General features: G+C 34.4%; 1 protein-coding gene across 50 annotated transcripts in view; it reads left to right on the top strand.

Moving 5' to 3' along the window:
• Positions 1 to 23,799, top strand: part of tns1b (tensin 1b) — a 488,173-nt gene that overhangs the window by 425,257 nt on the left and 39,117 nt on the right. For 28 of the 50 annotated variants that reach the window (XM_068223676.2, XM_073913169.1, XM_073913174.1 and 25 more), the window contains 2 exons: positions 12,256 to 12,440; positions 12,529 to 12,667. In XM_068223676.2, the coding sequence (XP_068079777.2) occupies positions 12,256 to 12,440; positions 12,529 to 12,667 (324 nt within the window). The remainder of the gene's footprint in view (positions 1 to 12,255; positions 12,441 to 12,528; positions 12,668 to 23,799) is intronic. The other 22 variants (XM_073913184.1, XM_021479035.3, XM_073913181.1 and 19 more) reach the window with 1 other exon arrangement.

Raw genomic sequence — 23,799 nt, 5'->3', positions numbered from 1 at the left:
ACATTAACTCATGATGTCTGCGCATGTTGTGCGGTTGTGTGTTATTACTCTCGTGCATCTCTCAAATTCTGCTCATTTCTTTCCCTAATGACGTTTTACTTTGGTTACTGTACTTTCAACTGAAGTCAAAATTATTCTAGTTTTTTTGGTTGTTCCTTTTTCTGAAATATTTCTCAAATGGTGTTTAACAGAGCAAGTATATTTTCAAGGTATTTCCCATAATATTTATTTCTTTTTGAGAAAGTTCTATTTTTTTAATTTCAGCTAGAATAAAATCAGTCTTTAATAATAATAATTATTATTATTTTATATATATATATATATATATATATATATATATATATATATATATATATATATATATATATATATATATATATATATATATATATATATATTTCAGCTTTGTGAAAGTACAGTTGAAGTCAGAATTATTAGCCATTCTGAATTATTAGCCCCTCTATATATTATTTACCAAATTTCTGTTTAACGGAAAGAAGATTTTTCTAACACATTTCTAAGCATAATAGTTTGTTCTGTAGAAAAAAAATAAATAAAAAAATAAAATATATATATATATATATATATATATATATATATATATATATATATATATATATATATATATATATATATATATATATATATTATTATATATTATTATTATATACTGTAGTAACCAGGACCACACCCTGGGGTGCGTTTTCCAAACAACGACGTAACTTGCGGCTGAACTATCATAGTACGATGCATCGTTTGGGAAAAGAAGCAGTTTTCCAAAACCCATAGTCGCAGATCCATCATTTAAACTACATTAGTTATAACATAAAATGCCCATAATGATTCTAACGGGGTGGAGTAACTACTTCTTTAGTGAAGAACCATAATTTCTTTGTGTATTTTTGTTTTTTTTTTGTTTTACATGCACTTGCATTAAAATGAAACTCAATATTATTTTTGGTAAAAACATCCACTCGTTTTCTATATTAACTGAAATATATGTAAATGGCACATATAGGGCCGGTGTTTCCTTTACTAATATGATTAAGTACATTACATATTCTATACTAAAATTTTAAATGTCTTACAAAAGCTAACACGTATTCTAATATCATATATAAATCATTTAAATAAATAAATATTGAAGCTATTTATTCAGAAATGAAATTTAATATTTATTAGAAAATGAAAAAAAATCTACTTTAATAATAATATTAATGATGATGACGATTTTTATTATCATTGTCATTATTATTATTATTATTATTATTATTATTAAGTAGGATATTGTTTATTTTATTGTATTTTTTTTTTTTGAAAATTCGACTTACAATTTGACATCCAAGCCACAGCAGAAATGTTCTAACCAACAGGCCCATGTCATATACAGTACAGATACTTAATAAATAACCCATTATAAATTAAAATAATTAACGTATGCTATGTTTTTTGTTTTCATAAGCCTTGGAGACATAACATTAAATCCCGCTTTTTAAATAATAGGTCACCTATAGCTTTTGAGCCACGGCAGGGTTCCAAATGGCATCAATGTTTTCAAAGTGCACTGGGAAGGGACTGCAAATGTGAACTTGTAGATCGCTAAAACTGAACTGTAAAAATATTTTGAAAGCAAATTACAGCTAAGAATGATGACTCTAATGCTTTAGAAAAATCATTTTAAGTTTAAATGTTCGAATGTTCTAAATGATTAGGGAATAGGGGGGATAACTGGGAATAGAACACAGCCAGGAACCATGTCTCTAACTACAGCTCCAGAGATGTAGTTGCAAGCATACAAGTTTGTGACGCAGTTTGTGAATGTTCATTAAAACGATGGATTTGGGAAACACCAAATCAACAAACTATGACAGAACTTGCGAACTTGGCTGACGATGATCTTCGGAAACGCACCCCTGGACAGTATATTGAGCACCTTTAAGGTCTGCATGAACCAGACATTCCTACCGACTGTTATAAGTATGTAAGTAATGGGTGGTGTTTTATTTTAGTTTGTTTTAGAATATATAAGGATATTCTGCCATCATCAGTGAAGGAGCACTGTTTTAGAGCAGAATCAACAACAACAAAAAAAAAAAAAAAAGCAAGAAAACATCCCTTTTTATTTTTCTTGCTTCAATTGCACAGATTGATGAATGGTGTCAAAAAATCCAATGAGGGTCTCTATTGAACTAGACATGTCAGGCACCCTTTGTATTTTATGTGGCGTATACTGTCAGAGCCCTCGAATTTGACATATTCATGGTTTATTTTGTTATTGTCATTTCTTTGCACACTTACTAATAATTATCAGTAGGAATTATAAGTGGAGGACAGTGTAGTTTCTGTTTATATTTTTAATTCTTAACACACCTCAAATATTTCAGGTACTGTAAACTGTGCTCAATTTTACACAATTTAAAGCTTAAATTGTAAGCTTTAAACAGTGCTTCGACTGTCTTTTCATAATAAAATTTTAACATTTAATGTCTGATAACTTTAAAAATCAGTCTGCCCGAGAGATATGTGATATGTCTCAGACCAGAGAAGAAGCACTGAATTAAATAACATTTTTCACTGCCATGTCTTTAAAATATGACAGTTTATTTTACCCCAGTATTTTCAAAGAAATTTCTGCGCTTGCCTGCTGATCCTGACGGTGCTAGTGGTTACTTGGCCTTTCATCTAGTTTTATGCTTAAACATCTAAATGAATGCTGAATTCTATCTAACTGAATGTATTTTAATTTCATTACAACATTGATGCTGTAAAAGGAACCTTATGAAAGTTTATCATCGGCTGAAAAACACTGGCTGTGCATATACCCCATTAGGTTGATGAGGCAATTTAGGGTAAAAAGGGGGTTAATATTATTGACCTCAAAACCATTTGAATAAATTAAAAACTTGTTTTATTTCAGCCAATCCAAACAAAAAAAGTCTTATTCTAGAAGAAAGGAAATATGAAACACTGTGAAAAATGCATTGAAACACTGTAAACAGTATTCGGGAAATGTTTTAAAAAACATTTAGATTGCAATATTAATGTTGCTGTATTTCAAAGAATGTGGGAAACTGATAACCTGCCTTCCATTATATTAACATTGCTTTTATGGAGGAATCAACATCTACCATTTTCCATCATTCTTCAAAATATCTTCTATTGTGCTCAACATACTCAAGAAACAAACGGATTTGAAAACACACGAGGTTGAGCTAAATCTTCATTCTAAGGCCCCGTTTACACTAATGCGTTTTAGTTTGAAAACGCATAAGTTTTGCTACGGTTACGCCAACCGTCCACACTACGCCGGAGTTCTCGAGCGCCGAAAACGGAGCGTTTCGAAAACGCTGGAGAGGCCGTTTTCATTTTGAAACGCTGCTGCTCCGTCTCAGTGTGGATGATGGAAAACGGAGACATCTGAAAACGGAGGCGGGGCTGCAGACGTTCGCCTCTCTGATTGGGGCTTTTCCTGAATATTAAGTAGCCTAACACACAGTTCAGTCCTGAATCTTCTCCGTGTAAGTTCAGACTTCGCAAGTTTGATCAAGGCTGCAGTCTCTTCTTCTCAGTTTGATATGGAAAAGCAGACTATACCGAGGACACGGGTAAATCTTCAAAGGGAACAGTGTACTTTATAACTTCATTCACATCACCCTGGCTTCGTTGTTTCACTTTCTCAACAATAAAATGTAAACATGATTTAAGGAACTGCCTATTTTCATTTTAATATTAGCAACTTAGACAGCAGAAATGTTGAGGCGCCGTGCTGTATAAGATGAGCGTCATCTTCACTGTGTGCATATTTATAACAAAACGGAGCCGATAACAACTGCCTCCTTTCAATTTCAGTGAAAATACGAAACATCCCCTCTCTTTTGCTGAGTATCAGTTTTAAGAATCGATAATGGCCATTTTAAAAGTATAACATACAATAAGTTTATACATTATAGGAAATAAAGGCAAGCGATCAGTCAATATACAGAATGTACGTGGTTACATTAATCATTAACTTATCTTTGCGCTCAGCCAAAACACGTTACCTGAGAACAAGTAATAGATTCCAATGCCCAAAGTCAGGGAATATGTCGTTAGATAAAGACAACAAGATGAATGAAATATCCCGTTTAATAAATATAGTGAGATTAGATCCAGCGGGAGATGCTTGATGAGAAGTCCGACTAGCAGAGCTCTCATCTGGGTACATGGGCTGCAGCGCTTGCCCGAGAGCGTCTGTGTGGTCACGTGATGTGCGTTTTCAGCGTTTTGGTGTGGACGGAGAGCAGTTCAGAAACGCTGGGTAAAACGCGAGTGTGGACGCGGATCGTTTTCATTCTAAAACGCCGTTTTAAAACTAAAACGTACTAGTGTAAACGGGGCCTAAATCTCTAAAAACTGAATTTCCCAAAGTTCTTCTGCTATTTTGTTTCATGTTATCTAATCTTTCATCTCCCTTACTAATTTAGCACTCTTCCGTAACCACTAACCTGTGCTGGGATTTTCACCTTGTTTGGGTGGAATAACAGTTAACAGGAGCAAGAGCTCTAGTTTGCTCCTTTATGCCAGTGACCTCTACAAACAAATTGCATTTGTATTATGTGACGAGTTAAAGTTACAGAGTATCAGGACAAAGGCCAGTCTGTCTGGATCAACTGAGCCCATGTCACAAGATCCAGTCTGCCAGACCCGGGGAACAATACAGACACTGGCTTCATTCAAGGACTCTCCTTTACCTCTGTTTTAGCATTTAGATGAAGGACAAAGAGTAATAAATCCTCCCTGAGTCTGGAGACCATTATACAATCCTTATCTGCCACTGGGGAGTAAACGTCTCGAACGGCTGACAGTCTTCGGTCCCGTTCGAGAACCCATTCAGTAGCCAGATATACCAGGACAAATGTTTTTGTTGGTCGTCTTCTGAATCGGATCCAGTCCAGATTGAACAATAGCATAAACGAGACTATGGAGATAGAGAAAAGAGCAATATATCCTGCTTTGCGGTATTCTTATCTTATTCACATTGTGCTGAAACCCTGAGGATGAAGGAGAAAAATGTAATAAAAAATAAATATGTGTAATGATTTTGTTTGCAATATACAGTTAGACAATATTGTCAATTATTCTGTGAGGTTTATATGCATTTGATATAGCAGTTAAAGGTGCTGTATGTAAGTTTGTGACTCTTCTAAAGCATAACAATACCATAATATGTTTGCAGATATTTAAGAAACATGCAAAATGAACATTCTTGTTTGTCTGAAAAACAATGCTGAAGTCAGATATTCTGCTTTGAAAATGTGCGTTACGTGCCGGAGCGGCTGTCTTTGTTTAGATTTCTTTAACCCGCCCACTGCCAGCTTAGCCAATTATATTTCAGCACCCCGGGTTGCCTTGGTGGAAAACCATGGCTGCGTCTGAAATCGCATACTTCCATACTATATAGTACGCTAAAATCAGTATGCGAGCCGAGTAGTATATCCGAATTCATAGAATTCGAAAATCAGTAGGCGAGAAGTACCCGGATGACTTACTACTTCCGGCAAGATTCTGAAGTGCGCATCCCATGCACGCTGCGCTATCCCATAATGCCCCGTGTGAGAATTCATGAATGGGTCTGAAGCGACACAACTGATGCAGGTAGGTCACGTGACCATTACAAAATGGCGGATGTAGTACGTTCGAATTCCATTCATACTTTTAACATTCATACTGTATAGAACGTACTTTTCTAACGGCCGAGTAGTACGTTTAAATTTAAATGCAGAACCTACTGAGTAGTTGGCGGTTTCGGACAGAGCCCATGTATTTCATTAATTCAGTCAGGAAGGCTCTCAAAGTGTGCGCCCGTGACTGAAATGCGACCTCCGGTGGACAGTAGCGGACTCTGAAATAAGATGCAGATTCAGAGTTCCACATGAGGTTGGAATTAATTAGCAAATAATATAAATATTACGAGTGTAAACATTAGGTGAGCAGGTTACATTGTAACCCTGTGTCCTTAAAACATGCTATGTGATAAGCAATTTGGCTGTTTGCACCAGACGAACACGACAGAAGTTTAAAAACAGGCATTTAGAAGCACAGAATAGTGCATTTACTGCACTCCAGCGAAATGGTAGGATTTATAATCTCATAATATTAATACATAATCAAACCTTTTTAACATTATTAAATGTACATGCTGACTCACTGATATGAGTTGGTTTGCACTAAGTCACAGTTCTAAAGTTTAGTTTTAAATGCTTTATTTTATTTTCATGATCTGAGGTGAACTATCTGCTGCTGCTTTCAGTAGTATAGCAATAAATGTCATGTAAAATGGCATTCAAACTCACATCATCCGCATTCAACAGAGAATAAAGAATATGAGGTGTACTTGAGGTGATCATTGTCATAACTTAGTTGTTGTTCAGCTGCAAGAAATAGAAGCCGTTTCTAAAATATTTATGACAGGTGTTGGTTATGACAAAATTTCCTTTTAATATGAGAATATTCCTTCTACTGTGTGCAGTTGCTTTTATTTAGAACACGTCTTAAATCAGCCTTTAGGCTCGATGTTTAGGCAAACTGCTGTTAGTGTCATCAATCTGGCAACCTCTGCTTGTGTGTGTTTTGAACCAGATATGCAATACCTAGTTCAACCACTTGGTGTCAAACTTACATTCTGCACCTTTAACACTCCAAAAAAAAAAAAGAATTATACAAAATTTACACTTTACTCTTCTTAGCAGAAAAGTTTCATTGACACCTTTAGTTTAAACTGTTACAAAAATCTGATACCAACGGTGAATTAATCAAAAACAAAACAATAAACTACTAACAATGTTAATTAATCTTATTATATTAGGAAATATTTTTATTTGATCATTTTTTTTCTCTGAAACAAGTAACATAAAATACAGAAATGAAAAATGTACTTATCAATGTCATTTAAATGTTGTTGTGCTTACATTTTGAGGATATTATCAAAAACCTGAAAACTTTAAACAAACGTTTCACTTAAAAAAACAAAACAGTTTTCCTTTTTTTGTGATTCATGAGTTAGTATATATATATATATATATATATATATATATATATATATATATATATATATATATATATATATATATATATATATATATATATATATATATATATAGTGTTTTCAATTTATAACTTTAATTTAGGACTCAATCAAGTTGAACCGAGTGTTACAAATTATTATTGTCAAATATTTCATTTATTAATAAATTATTATTGTCAAATATATCATTGGTTTGGGAATCTATTTCATATTGTAATGTAATTAACATGTTTATTAATATTTAAAAAGTTTTATATCTTCAGTTTTTCGTATTTTAATTAGTCGATATTTTGTGCCATTTTTTAATTGTCAAACTATTTCTGTGCAGCTTAAATCTTTTTATTTATTTATTTTTGTATTTTATTACCAACCTATTTGATTTACAGCTAGTTATTTGAATTAATTATATCTAATTTTTATGTAAAATATTCAGCTTTATTTAAATCGACCAAAATTTTCTAATCATGCTAATATAGTAAGTTAATAATTTGCAATGAAATATTTCATGAAAATGTGTTTGTGTAATTCTTGCATAGCAGTTTCTTTATAAAATGTTTTAGTGAAAATAATTGTTTATTTAATTAAATTTGGTAGATGGTTGAATAGTAGATTATTTATTATTTACATATTTACATTCAGCAAGTTTTCCCCATGTTGGTGTGGGTTTTCTCTGGGTGCTCTGGTTTCCCCCACAACCCAAAGACATGCGCTACAGGTGAATTGAATAAACTAAATTGGCCATAGTGTATAAGTGTATGTGTGAATGAGTGTGTATGGGTGTTTCCCAGTACTGGCTTGTGGCTAGAAGGGCATCTGCTTCATAAAACATATGCTGGAATAGTTGTCAATTCATTCAACTGTGGTGACCCCTGATAAATGAGGGACTAAGCCGTAGGCAAATGAATAAATGAATGAAAATTTACATTCTTATATACTATTCTAATAAGTTGAAAAACAATAAAGACCTGCCCTTGTTATTTTTGACTAGACTTACATAAATTATCTATATACTGCCTCTTTTATTGAACATTTAAAATGAAAACAGTGAGTGTTTGGATAAATTGATTCTCTGATTTTTAAAGTTCCCAGTTGCACCAGATTGAATCTATTAGAACAGTGCGGTCGCCAAGGCAACAGCACAGTTTGTCGTGCACAGCTGTGGATCTGGCGTCCTACATCTGTTTTGCATGTTTTCTCTCCCGAACTTGTCTGAAGCGACACTAGAGGATATAGACCGTCCCAGCACTTCCAATCACTAGATCCATCGCTTCCCAGACCAGTCAGTTTTTTGGAATCCGCATGTTTGACATTGTCGTAGAAACCGCATGAGTCTGATCCAGGAATGCAAATAGATTACAGATGGAGTGAAAGCGCTCTTTTAAAGACCCTCCCTTTGTGACATCACCAGCCTATTGTTCTCAATAGCTGGTTTTGTTGGGCAACCCTCCAAAAATGGGGTCTAAATGCACCCTGAGCATCTGGATAACGTCATGTTTAAGAACAAGGGTGGCCTGCTTGTCCAGAAGTGGAAGTGGTTGATCTTTTTCAGCTCGTTTCCCAGCGCACGTGAGCTTCGGATGGTCTGAGCTGTGGTCCTGACCACACATATCAATCGTAGGCCGCTCTCAGGGAGCTAGTAAATATTTAGCTCGGTCTGTTGCCCGGTTTCCATGATATTCCACTCACTCCCATCAGAATTTATTAATGCTTTGCTCTGTTTCAGAGTGCAGTTGAATGAGGTTATAACGGTGTACATGCTTTTGCTGAACCCCTGAGATCTGTAAAAGATGTTTTCTGTAAGCTGACAGTGAAAAGTGAAACAGCTCTGCTTAGTGCACACTATAGTAATGAAGAGTCGCATTTAAAAATGTGGATTCTTGATATGAAGTTGCAAATGTACTGTTCAATTGGGTTTGTTTTCTACGGAACCCTGAAAATGGCGCGTACAGACGCTGATCTGGGATCAGTTTATTGTACAGAGTGCGTCTGTCAGTCAGCGCTTATACATGCATTCGCTGGTTCAGAGGTTGCAAAATGAAAGACAACGATCGACGCACAGATTTACTGTAAAGAAAGTAGGGTAGAATGGTAAAATATGGGAGAATTTCGGCAAAAACGGGAGGGTTTACATGAGTGAAGTGAACAGGAAGTGTTTGTGGAGAAACAGTTTTGCGAGAGAACGCAAAACATCTTTGCGAGAGAACGCAAAATTTTGCGAGACAACGTAAAAACTTAGAAATATATATTTTCCTCCTACCCATTTTTTTTCACCCAGCCAATTTTTCTCCTCCACAACGTCCCTTCCGGGGTTCCGTTGTTTTCACATTGGTTGATCGGATGTTGAAAATTATGTTATGGTATTAATTAAAGATTTTTGTTTGCTTTTAGAGTACAAATTAAGATATTTTAGGTGAAATCTGAGCGCTCCCTTATCCTCCTACTAGTTAAAATCCAGAAAAATACCAAAAAAAAAAAATCACAAATCAGAGAATACTTTCACACATTCTAGATAAAACTGTAGAATTGCCTCAAAGCAACTGCAAAACCTGTTTCATCAGGTTTTGTTGATTACCAACCCAGCAGGCACGGGACGTCAAAATGATTTCAGACGTTGCATTTTGTTTGGAAATGAAAATCGGGATAATGTCAGAACCTAGCATCAGGCTGACATCAATGTCCAACATCCAACGTAAAATCAACTAAATAATAACATTTAGTAATGTTACAGCTTGACATTGTGTGGACCATACCGTGACGTCTATCTGACGTTGGATTTTGGTTGCCATACCTGATGAATAAATATCAGAATTTGACGTCAATTTAAATGTTGGTTTAAGATGTTGGCTTGATGTTGGATTTTGGTGATTTTCCAACACAACCTAAAATCTACCAAATATCATCATCATCATTTGATGTCACTATTGGACGTCAAAAATAGCGTCAAAATAACATCCTTAAACACTGGCTAGACATTCAATTTTGGTTACCTGATTTCTTGACCTAAATCTAACCTATTATTAACGTCTTAATGTTGTGTACCAACGCTATCTCAGGGCAATTCGTAACTTTTTGATTTATTAGCTAATTCGTATGAATTTGTATGATCTAATTTGTACAATTTAGTACGATTTGCTCATCGCCCAATGACGGTTGGGGTTAGGGGTGAGGTCTTTTTTAAAATCGAACATTTTCGTATGACTGAACTTGTATAATAATAATAATAATAATTCCTTACATTTATATAGCGCTTTTCTGGGCACTCAAAGCGCTTTACATAGTGGGGGGGATCTCCTCATCCACCACCAGTGTGCAACATCCACCTGGATGACGCGACGGCAGCCATTTTGCGCCAGACCGCACACCACACACCAACTGATTGGTGGAGAGGAGACAGTGATGCAGCCAATTGAATATGGGGATGTTTAGGTGGCCATGATGGATGAAGGCCAGTGGGCAAATTTGGCCAGGATGCCGGGGTTAAACCCCTACTCTTTTCGAAGGACATCCTGGGATTTTTAACGACTACAGAGAGTCGGGACCTCGGTTTAACGTCTCATCCGAAAGACGGCGCTCACTGAGCAGTATAGCGTCCCCGTCACTATACTGGGGCATTAGGACCCACACAGACCGCAGGTTGGGCGCCCCCTGCTGGCCTCACTAACACCACTTCCGGCAGCAACCTAGCTTTCCCATGTGGTCTCCCATCCAGGTACTGACCATATGCCGCCCTGCTTAGCTTCAGTGGGCGACCATGTGAGAGTTGCAGAGAGCTAGCTGCCGGTATGAACACTAAACTGACAAAACATTAAATTCTTACATTTCCTCTTGAGATCAGGCTGTATGTCCCTGCTGCCATGAGTCAGATGGTGTAAATAACTGATTTGTGTAAGCCTTCTCTTGCAGGGATAAAAAAAAAAACAGCAAAAATGAACAACTAAAGAAGTTTGCTAACTAAAAACAGAAAAATTCCTTTAGCTACCTGAATACCTTTGAATTGAATTTGTATATTATCAAGCTATGAGAATCATTTTGCACGCCCAATAAACACAAATAACAACTTTAAGTAACTTTAGTAAGTAGTATGCCATTTTTCCTTAGAAAACGTATTTCTAAAGGTGCTGTTTACTTGAAATTTTCACCAGATGTTGGTAGAAATCCATATATGCAAAGAAAACAATATTAATTAGTTTACAAATGAGGTCATGTGTAATAAAATGAAATGACACAGGGAAAAAAAAGTATTGAACACATGAAGAAAGGGATGTGTAGAAAGGCATGGAAAGCCCAGACAGTAGCTGAAATCTCTGAGTAGTTATTCAGCAGATGGATAATTGAATATTAATTTGATGATGTCATTACGTTGCTTTGTCGTTAGCCAATCGTTGCATTGCTGATCATGATTTCAAGGATCCATAGATCTGTCCTTCACAACACACGCAGCAATCTTAGATCAGTTTATCCAGACATCTAATCTTATTCTTGAACTTGTTTGAAGAACCAACTTAGCCTGACATCAGTTATCAAGATGAACAGATCCAGGATCTGCCAAACCATCTTAGATCATTTAAGCGAGGTACGAAGAACAGACCCCAGCCCTCCAAAACATTGTTTTTGTGTGAATGAATGTTCCAAAATACATATACATTGGCAATTTTAAATTCTGTTAACAGGTTCTTAGAAAAACAAAAGCTAAATGAATAAACAGAGGTGCATTTCTTCAGCTTTCGGTTCTTTAGTTATCCATGTCTGCTTTGTTTTTTCATCACTGCAAGAGAAGGCTTACAAATCCTTTTTTTTTTACACCGTCTGACTCTTGGTATCAAACCGAACGTGATGAAATAGGTTTCGCAGTCGCTTTGAGGCAATTCCAGAGCTTTATCCTGGAAGTACACACTACCCTAAATCCACAGAGTCTCTCTTAATATTCCAGCTTTTTGTAATCTGGGCTGTTTTGAATGAGAACATTGTTTGTAGCTCCAACGGGCTTTTATGTGGTGCAAATTGGACGTCAGCGCAGCTTTTGACAGAGAGTTAATTCTTCAGAGTCCATTGGCAGCTCTCCATGGATTTGTTCAAGGAATATTTGACATTTGGATATTTCATTAATTTCAAACGTGATGAATGTGCTTCTGCAGGGCCTAATAGTTATCTCTCACATAGCTGATGACATCGTGTATTTGTTTTCTTGGCAGGACTTCCATCTGGTGAAATGTCGCCAGATGAGGCTGCAGTTCCTGGACGCTGTCGGACCCGTAGTGAGGGCCTTTCCCAAGACGAAAGCCCAACTCGAGGAAGCTCAGTCCGCTCCCCCATTCGCTGCATTTCACCAGAGCTGGCCAATACAATTGCTCTGAACCCTGGGGGACGGCCCAAGGAGGTACACATCAATTATCCCTAAAACCAATCTCAGAATTAGCATGTGTGTGTGCAAATGGAAACGTCTCCACTTGTTTTTCTTTTTCCAGAGGCACATGCACAGCTACAGAGAAGCGTTTGAGGAAATGGATGGGGGTCCCGTTAGCCCCCCTCCAATTGTTGGTGGTGAGGTCCTACCCCAAACCCCTGCCTTCCCTGTCTCGCCACAAACCCCTTACTTCAACATGTGTAAGTTCCCAATTTGGAGGAGGAGGGCGCCATAGAGCTCTAGAATAAGTCTATGCCAGTGCTTTAGGACAGATGTGTCATAACCTGCTCAAATAGGACCACTCCACCCTACAAAGGCAAAGTGCGACAACTACACATTTGGTCAACATTGAGTTAAAGCCTAATATGGGCATCGTGACAAGTCTTCTTGTCCCATTTCAGAAAAAAAAAGTTCCAAAATTGCATTAGCTACGAAACCTGAACAGGTGTAATAAAAAAGGTTCAGTTCAGTTTCAATGTTTGCTTATATATTGCACTTTGCCTTTGTAGGATAGGGGACTTGGGGGTTTGAGCATTGGTCCTTTGGGAGCAGAATTGGAAATCTTCCACAACTATTGCTGAATTTTGGTTGTGTTCATTTCTCTGGAAAAAAATGTGAAAATGAAGCAAGCAGCTATTACGGGGCAGATCTTTATCCTTATAAACAGGCTACGTAATGAAACATAGTGAACTGTCTATTTAGGCCTTATCATAGGTGAGCTTCAATAATAATGTCTATTGTATGAATGTAAACAATATGGTCATTATCTACCTTTGGACAAATTCTAAAACGGCATCACTTGTATCAGGGGGATTGAATTTAGCTCCTGTAGGGCTGCAGCAGTGTTTAGTTCCAACCCTGCTTTAACACACGTACATGTAGACTTCAAACAAGCCTGAATGACTTGATTAGTTTGATCAGGTGTATTTAGTTAATGTTGGAACTAAACTGTGCTGAGCTGCGACCCTCTAGGAACTGACTTATATTGTTCATGGAGAAAATGTATTGCGGTTAAGCTGCACTTTTCGGCCCATAAACTTCCATGCATTCGCATGCGACTGCGGCAAACCAGAAATGCAAGCTCATGTGACAAGTTTTGCATTTCAATTTATTTAAAAGTTCAAGCTTGGTGAACTTTGACCTGGGAAATTGCATCATGTCATTGCCTGAGACCAATAGAAGATTAGAACGTGTACTCTCTGTACAGAAATTTTAAATATGGAGCTATTTGTGACCTGGGTTTATTTTAAAACGTTAATTCATTACTGATTACTAATTAGATTATTAACATTGCATCTAAAATTACTTGTGTAATTGCTTTGTCTGGAAACTAAATTAAGTACCCAATAGGTCACAGGTGTCAAACTCAGTTCCAAAAGGGCTGCAGCTCTGCACAGTTTAGTTCCAACCCTAATTAAACACACCTGATCAAACTATTTGAGTCCTTCAGGCTTGTTTGAAACCTACAGGTAAGTGTGTTGGAGCAGGGTTGGAACTAAACTGTGCAGGGCTTCGGCCCTCCAGGAATTGAGTTTGACACCCCTGCAATAGGTAATTATATTACTTAACCAGATTAAATAAAAACAAAACAAAAAAAAACATAACATATATCTCAACACAAAGATGATAGAAATTAATCATTTAGAATCAAGAGTATTACTTCAGAAAAAAATTAAGTATCTCTTCATATTATCAATATTTTTAACTCATTTTTTTTCAAATTATACGTCAAAATATATTTGTCAAACAAAAAGTACAATTATTCTTCTTCTCTAAATTGACTTATTCAGAACTCTAGAATTTATCTACAGCATATAAGGCAAGTACATAATAATAAGGCCCACTAGGAATCTGCGCACGCAGATTTTTAGCTCATGACTGATTCTGTTTATTTACTTGTGTAAATGTGTGTGAATTCATATTTAATCCATTTTTATTAATTTCAGTAATATTATTGACTAATATGAAAATATTCATATGATTTGTTTACAATACAGTTTGTAAAGTAATATTTTTTAATATTTTAAATATGCCTTTTAATATATATATATATATATATATATATATATATATATATATATATATATATATATATATATATATATCAAAGACTTAATTTGTTTACCAAATAAAGTGGATCTAATTTGATTTGCATTGTAAACATTAAATAGAAGTTAAAAACATAATACTTTTTTTATTTCATATAGTAAGGTTTTAGTTATGATACTCCCAAAATTATTCTGCATAAATCCGCAGATTTTTAAAAAAAAGTTCTGCGCAGAGATAGCAAAATATGTCTGCAGATGCCATCTGGCCCAAATAAAAAGTCACTAATTAAATAACCTTAAAACAAAAAGTAATTCCTTACTTTGCTTTATTAGTAGTTAAATAAATTAATAAATAATTACACCCAACACTGATTGCAAGTATGTCAAAAATCAGATATTGGTGAAGAATGCAGGCAATAAATCTAATAAATAAAAAAAGCATTGAAAAATAAAAAAGTCATAAAAAATCACTTATTTGTTTTTCATACATTTTATGTTTTACTATTAGCTTAGCAATTTGCAGTATAAATTTGCAAAATAAATTTGTATAACAAAAATACAATTACTCTTCTTCTCTAAATTGATTTAGACCTCAGACCTCTAGAATTTATTTACAGCATTTAAAGCAAGTATATAATAAGTCACTAAATGACCTACTTTGCTTTATTAGTAGTTAAAAAATTAATAAATAATTACACCCAACACTGATTGCAATGAATTGTGTAAAAAATCAGATATGGTGGAGAATAAATCTAAATAATCCCAGAAAGCTTTGAAAAAGAAAAGCCACCCATTTATTTTTCATTCTTTTGTCACTTTTCAATTAGCTTAGCAACATGCTAATACAAAAACACATTCGAAACTGAACTGAAATCCATCATGAATCATTATTAGTGTGACACCAAATGTTTGTAGAGTGTTCAAGATTGATTACTTACTATACTGAAGGCCTATGTAGAAAGTAGCTCACTAGGTTTTGGAGCCACTGTGTTTCATAATTAGCATCATCGGAACAGCGGTGGGTGATTTTTACATTTTTTTTTATTTTTTTGCTTCTTTTTGTAAAAGAATTTTCAGGGCTAACATTACATTAACACACTGACTATAAGCCAACGTGAGGTCTGGCTGCACTTAAATCCAACCCCTACCTCAGGGTGTTTGCGTGAGCCAGTAGATATCATTAACAGATGCTGCAGTTCATTCACATGTTCTGAACGGTAAAAATGTGTGGCCTCCTGTTTGAGTGATAACACACACTTTGCGTTGGCTCATAGACATGCGTAAGTGCTCGGATCACAAAGACCCTGCTCTCACTTGCTCCCCAGCAATTCCCAACGTCTGTGGGTATGAGAAATGTTTTCATCAGCAGTTTTTCTGGGGCACTTTCACCTCTGCAGTCATCGAAGATCTCAGTGCAAGAACAAGAACATTTGTGCCTGGGTTTTAAGTGCTGATGAATTTCTACTGTATGATGATAGCAGGGTTATTTTAGCAAACAAAAACTACAACTTTTGGTGAAGTAACATTTTGATGAACTGAAATGAAATTAAAAAAATACAATAAATTAAAAACTAAACGAAACTAACAACAGTAACTAAAAAGCAACACAGGCTTATTCTAAAAAAAGCTAGCCCTATACACATTTCTGGAGATCACGAATTATGTAGCCAGAGGTATGCAAGGCTGCATTTCATCTTTAAAATGAACACTACAGGGTGGTATGACGGCGTTTCTTTTCGCGCTTACCAGCTGACAGCTTACCTCAATGTGAATGGCTTTCCCGCTGTAGCCAGTTTGTCTTGTAGCTCACCATGTACATCGGCAGACTTGAGACGCAGAGAGGAGTTGACCACAATGGTTTGAGTCTGGTAAAGAACGGTCCCAGAAAATGCGTAAGACAAAAACAGTAGCCAAATATAAAATATTCAAGTAAATAACAGGGTGAGAATTTGGTAAACCTGAAAACGTGTTAAAAACAGGCTAGGGCTTTTCTTTTTCTGTATTGCTTTTTAAAACTATTGCTTGGGTTTAGGGAAGGAGGTGTGTGGGTCAGTCGATCGGTCAGTCAGTCAGTTCACAGCGGCCTCTGGTGGATTTACGTGTGAATAGCAGGCACTCGCAAGAGAAAATTGAGATGTCAAAAAGCATACGCCGCAGCACTAGTGAATAAAAACCACAAAAAAAAAAAATAAATAAATAAAATAAAACATACCTCCAGGGACATATTTGACGATCTCCTAATATATATATATATATATATATATATATATATATATATATATATATATATATATATATATATATATATATATATAGTGGTATATTTTCAGAATGAGCCTGGGTTGCTGAAAAATAACTGAAATAAAATTACAACTACTGTAGCAAAATAAATAATTATTTTCTGAATAATAATCACTGACTCTGTTATGAAAATTCTGACCTGCAGCGGTTTAGAGAAACACTTGTAGATGACGTTTTTACAGACAAACACATCAGTCAAGAACGGGAGTATATACTGAAACATTTAAATTTTAAATTAATTATATATTATTGATATTGTCTTTTTTATAACTTTTCTTTATTTGCCAACAAATGTAAAACAGGCAGGTTTAACTACATATACAGTATGATCTTTAATACGAAAGAATTTGTTTGAATTCCTCATAATTGTTTACTTTTAATTGTTGCATTTGCATGGTTGCATAAATAGAGCAAATTGCACAGCAAATTTAAAAATAGCATCAAAGTATCATTTAGCATTTTTAAACAAATTTAAAAATGCTAATCGATAATAACCTTGGATGATTTTATCTTTTTTTTTTATAAATAACTTATTGCCTATATTTTTCCCTCAAGCATAAAGTCCCTGCAGGTTTTCTATAAAGCCTCTTGTAAAAGCCTATAGTGTCTATTCAAGGTTCGATGCACACAATGTAAATCAGCTATGCTTTTCTTGGACTGTACCAGCATTTCTTCTCACCAGACACCTCATTTGAAACCGATTCAAGTCATCCTCTTGAATTGACATCTTACCCTGAGGATACTTCACGTTCAAAGCTATTCAGACTTGTTCTGCTACCATGAACTCCTAGATGTGGCTTCAGAGAACAAAACAGAGCTTCAGCCTAAAACAACACTAAAGATAATCAATCAAATCCTCGTGTTTTGCATTTCAATGCTTCAGGAAATGGAGTGAACATTACGCCAAAGTGATATATTGAATATTCAGGCTGTCTGTGATCGTTTTGCTGTTTATTTGGTCTTAAACATTGTTATTTTGGACTGTTTGTTAATGTAGATTGAAGTTCTATTGAGTTTTTTTTTTCTTATTAGCTATATATTTTTATCCCTGCTGAAAAATCCAGCTTATACCAGGCTAAGCTGGTTGGCTGGTTTTAGCTGGTTGAGCAGCCTGGTTTTAGAGGGGTTTGGGCCATTTCCAGGCTGGTTTCTAGCCATTTCCAGCCTGGTTTTAGCTGGTCAGGCTAGAAAATGACCAGCTAAAACCAACTAAAGCCAGCTTGACCAGCCTGGTTTAATCTAGACACAGCTGGTTTTGACTGGGCTCTCAGCCTGGTTAGGCTGGTCAAGCTGGTTTTAGCTGGTTATCTCCCAGCCTGACCAGCTAAGAACAGGCTGGAAATAGCTGGAAACCAACCTGGAAATGGCCAAAAGCCCTCTAAAACCAGGCTGGTCACCTAGCTTTAAGCTTTTTTTCAGCAGGGATAACTTTGTCACATATAAAACATGTTGGAAAGAATAAAAACAGAATAAATATCCCATTAGTGGTTCTGTTGGATTCCTGGGGAGCAGGAGACACCATACAGGGTCTTGTTCTTTTGGGAGGTTGACAGACACTCACATGCTAAAATAAAATAGCCACTTTCTGGTCGCACGTCTCTGTGGCTTCCTCCTCCTGCAGACAATGAGAGGCTGGAAAGCTTCTCTATACAGTACAACCCCTCTTCCCCTTCTCCTTGTATCCAATGCTGAGGCACTTTTATCTGCCAAACAAAGAATTGATTTGGATTCTTTGGTAAGTGGAGGATGCATGAGTGTCAGCAGTGATGTCAACTTGGCTCTGCTGAAATGCAAGCATATGTTCTGCCTTACACCAGATGCATGTGGAGAGCAGCCCTGAAGAAATCACACGCACAAACAGTTCCAGTTCGAGTGAAAATATTTGTTTTTAAGGACAGTTATTAAGAAGGTCTAAAACAGGGGTGTCCAAACTCGGTCCTGGAGAGCCGGTGTGCTGCAGATTTTAGCTTCAGTCCCAATTAAACACATCTGAACCAGCTAATTAAGCTCTATCTAGGTACACTAGAAACTTCCAGGCGGGTGTGTTGAGGCAAGTTGGAGCTTAGCTAAGCAGGACACAGGCCTTCCAGGACCGAGTTTGGACACTTATTAAAGGAATAGTTCACCAAAAATGGAAGAAAATTGTGTCATTAATTAACTCACTTTTACTTGTTCAAAACCTATTTGAGTTTCTTTCTTCTGTTGACTAAAAAAAAAGAAGATATTTTGAAAAATGCTGGTTCCCATTGAGTTCCTTGCTATTTTTTTTCTGCTATGGAAGTCGATGGATCCTAGCATCCAAGATTTTTCTAACCTTTGATATTAAACAGATAACTCGAATAGGCTTTGAACAAGTGAAGAGTGAGTAAATAATGACATAATCTTTATTACAAAAAATGTATAAATAAATAAATAAATAAATAAATAAATAAATAAATAAATAAATATATATATATATATATATATATATATATATATATATATATATATATATATATATATATATATATATATATATATATAAAAAATGTTGTATTTCATTTGAACTATCTTTATAAAAAATATATATTTATTAAAATGATACAGTGCTCTGCATATATAAGTACAGCCCTCAAGAATTAATCTTTTAAATCAATATATTTTTAAAAGGACGCTATACAATATTATATTTGTGCATACTTTAGATTAGTCAGTGCTGAAGCCAATTCTGAAGTTTACCTAACTAAATAACCTACATGAACGCTACAAAAACTAGTACAGCCAAATGTATGTTATAGAAAAATATTAAATACAAATTTAAAAAAGAGGAAAAAATCAAGAGAAGCCAACAAATCTGTAGGTACTAAATATTTTAATTGTATTATCATTCAATTTCTAAATATGTTTGGTGACTAAAATGTTATTTAAATAAATATATCCGTTTAATAAATCTGTTTTGTTTAAATACACCAAAAATACACTGCCTATTTACTGAGAAACGGATACAAATATTCCTTTTCAAAATTGGGTGTACTCAATTATGCTGAACTCTGTATATATTATTAATATTATCTTATTTTATCTTTATATTTATAAAATACATATAAATTAAACGTATTTATGTTTTTATATTCTATTTTTACATCTGTTTAGGATGCAATGTATTATAAAATCTGCATTATAAAACATTTAAGGATGCAGCAGTACAAAAAAAAAAAAAATCACAATAGACAATTCAAACCACAACCAGAAAACTGCTTCCTCTGTTATAAATTAAATAATGAATTAAATCAAATGTAAACTATGAAAATGAATATGCAGCAATTGCAGTCCAGTTAAAAACAAAACAAAACAACATGTAAGATGTTTTATGTTGAGTTGGAAATGTATAATTGTTGTATCTTTATTATTCGAAACATTGCATTCATAGTATACATTTTGCTTTGACAAAGATTGAGTAACTGTCCAGGAAAATATAAAAAATAGTTACAAATATTGATCCTTTTTTTCACTCAAATTTACATTTGGTATTCAATTTTTTTCATTCAAATTTACATTTGGTATTCAAATTTACATTTGGCATTCAATGTTTATTACATAATGTATTGTGTTCACTGCAATAAATGCATTTTATATATACATAAAAATAAAATAAATAAATAAATAAATAAAAAATAAAAGTAAAAAATATTGTCTTGTTTTTTTTTTAGAAATAATATGCCAAAATTAAGTGAGTTTTTCCTTAAAACAAGCAAAATATTCTGCCAATGGGGTAAGCAAAATAATCATATTTTTCCTTTTGACATAAGATTAATTTGCTTACCCCATTGGCAGATTATTTTGCTCATTTTAAAGAAAAACACACCTAATTTTGACATGTTATTTCTGAAAACAAGAAAATATGTTTGCTTGTCCAGTTGAAGTCAGAATTATTAGCCCCTTTTTGATTTTTTTTCTCTTTTGTAAATATTTCCCAAATGATGTTTAACAGAGCAAGGAAATTTTCACAGTATGTCTGATAATATTTTTTCTTCTGGATAAAGTCTTATTTGTTTAATTTTGGCTAGAATAAAAGCAGTTTTTAATTTTTTTAAACACCATTTCAAGGACAAAATTATTAGCTCCTTTAGGCTAATTTTGTTTCTGATAGTCTACAGAACAAGCCATTGTTTTACCATAACTTACCATTACCTTATCCTTAGTTAACCTAATTAACCTAGTTAATCCTTTAAATGTCACTTAAAGCTGTATAGAAGTGTCTTGAAAAATATCAAGTCAAATATTATTTACTGTCATTATAGCAAAGATAAAATAAATCAGTTGATAAGTTATTAAAACTATTATATTCATAAATGTCTTAAAAATATCTCTGTTAAACAGAAATTGAGGGGAAAAAAATAACAGGGGGGCGAATAATACTGACTTCAACTGTATGTGTCTTGATTCAAAATTTTTTTGACATTTGTACTAGAAACAAGACAAAAAATCCAAGTAACAGAAGCATTTTTCTGCTGTGCTCAGACGCATTTTAAGATACATGTCATGCATACAAAAGAAGAGACATTTTCTTCCAATGTCTTCAGGTGCGCTGCTTTCCACAGCTCTGACAAATCCACATCCACCATTTCTGTTCCCCATTTGTGTGTTCACACCACTGTTGTTTTGCTGAGCACCTCTTTGTTTATTTGTTGTACTCATCCTTGTTGGTCGTACGGTGAGCTCTTGAATGTTTTCAGTGTGGCGTTGTAAGCCTGGGTGTATTCTGTCTGCATGATCTGTCTTGTTTTCGTTCTTTCGACTGGGCAGCGTTACAGCAAGTGTTAATCACATCGTTAACTCCTTTAAAGAGGCTCTTGCACGGCCTTGCCACAGCGCATGAGACATTAGCTCATTCCCCAGCCATGTCACTCTCTGAAATAGCCACCTCAGTCTGCTGTCTTTAAATGTGTACCACCGCCGTCTCTATAAAAGCCACTTCATCTGGATGTTGATGTGTTTGATAAGCTGCAATCTTACATCTTGATGATGAACGTGGTACAGAACCTGTATTCACAAAACATCCTGAAGGGATAGTTCACGCAAAAAAAATGGTGCTAGTTTTCTGTTCACTTCAAGATCTAGGTGACTTTTGGTCTTTAGACGATCATTAAAGGTCCCATCAAATTAATTTAAACTTTTTTTTTTTAGATGTTAGTATTGGTATTGCTAGTTTTTTAGGATATCTATAAGCTAGTGAAGTGACAAAATTTGCGTTCAGGAGATTAAAAAACTTATAAAACTTGCCTCTCTATAAAACTAAATAAAACTCTCTGCAACTCTGGTTGCCCACTGAAGCTAAGCAGGGCTGCGCATGGTCAGTACCTGGATGGGAGACCACATGGGAAAGCTAGGTTGCTGCTGGAAGTGGTGTTAGTAAGACCAGCAGAGGGAGCTCAACCTGCGGTCTGTGTGGGTCCTAACGCCCCAGTATATTGATGTGGACTCTATATGCTCAGTGAGCTCCGTCTTTCGGATGAGACTTTAAATCAATTTCCTAAGGTATATAAGCGCTATATATATGTGAGGGATTATTATTATACTTATTTATTTATTTTATTTGTTATTATTATTATTATATAAAGCTTGTAGTTGGTCACTTTCGCCTAAATAGATCAGAGTTGCCTCATACTTCAGTTTTTCATCAAATCTTGACTAATCAAATGCATTCTAGTGTCTGACATGCCCCGCATTCTTCAAGACAATGCACATTACCTTTCATTTGATGTGCTTGATCTTAACCTTTGCCACTGGCAGAGCGCTGATAAAACAAAATGCTATTGGCTGCTATTTAAAAAGGGGAGGATCTAAACTATGTCCCACCCTTTCTTTATGTTTCGGTTGAGATCAAGTTTAACATCGAATGGAAAATGCACATTTCAAAGCACTACACAGACCTTTTAAAGTAGATTTTGAGCTGAGTCAGTGTTTTTGGTGATTTATAAAAATGACAGTGAATGGTTACAGTTTTTTAGATTAAAAATAAACATATACAAATGAGTCCAAATCATAGAAAAACTCGCTTAAAATAAAAAACGGTACAGCTATTCGGGAGAGTTCTTAATAGTAAGATAATCTGTTTTGTGAATACAGGCCATGTATTGTAAGTGCTAGGAAACAGAAACATGCAATGGGCAAGTGCCTAAACGCAGATGTGAAAGCTTGGCCTATACATTACAAGTGCACCATCATATTGAAAACACTGTAATTTGCTCCTACCGAAACAAACCTCAGTTCTCAGGGGGGTGATAGAGTTACCTTCAAGCATCTGCACTGTTAAAGCAGATGTGTGTGGAGTTATTTCTGTAGACAGCTAAAACATATTAAGACCACTTTAGCTACTCTGCAATGCATTACTGATACAGTTTGGAATAGGGCTGTTTAATTTGGTACAATTAATTATGCAAGAAGTATTCTGGGAGAAATAAGATCACATTTAATTATAGCCTGACTCAAATGTAAATTTATATACAAGTAAATGTTCATATCAAGGTAAATAATGTTAGATACATTTAAGTTTTACATAAAATAAAAATGTAGATAAAAATAAAATAAAATAATAATAATAATAATAATAATAATAATAATAATAATAGAAATAATAATAATAATAATAATAATAATAATAATAATAGAAATAATAATAATAATAATAATAATAGAAATAATAATAATAATAATAATAATAATAATAATAATAATAGAAATAATAATAATAGGCTACTGATAATAGCTGTAAAATCAGATTCAGGTAAATGTTAATATGAAAGTTATTAAAGTTATACTTTTATATTGATGTATTTAAATTGAGATAAAATAAATATTTAGTGAAAATAATAAATAATTAAGATTAATGATAATAATAAAAAAAAATCATCATCAACAACAACAACAACAGTAATGATAATAATAATAAACAAATCAGTAACAACAACAACAACAACAATAATAATAATAATAATAATAAT

The sequence above is a fragment of the Danio rerio genome, chromosome 9 (assembly GCF_049306965.1).
Source record: "Danio rerio strain Tuebingen ecotype United States chromosome 9, GRCz12tu, whole genome shotgun sequence".
Classification (NCBI taxonomy): domain Eukaryota; kingdom Metazoa; phylum Chordata; class Actinopteri; order Cypriniformes; family Danionidae; genus Danio; species Danio rerio.
The sequence above is the reverse complement of the archived record's forward strand: the minus strand, read 5'-3'. Positions and strand labels throughout refer to the sequence as shown.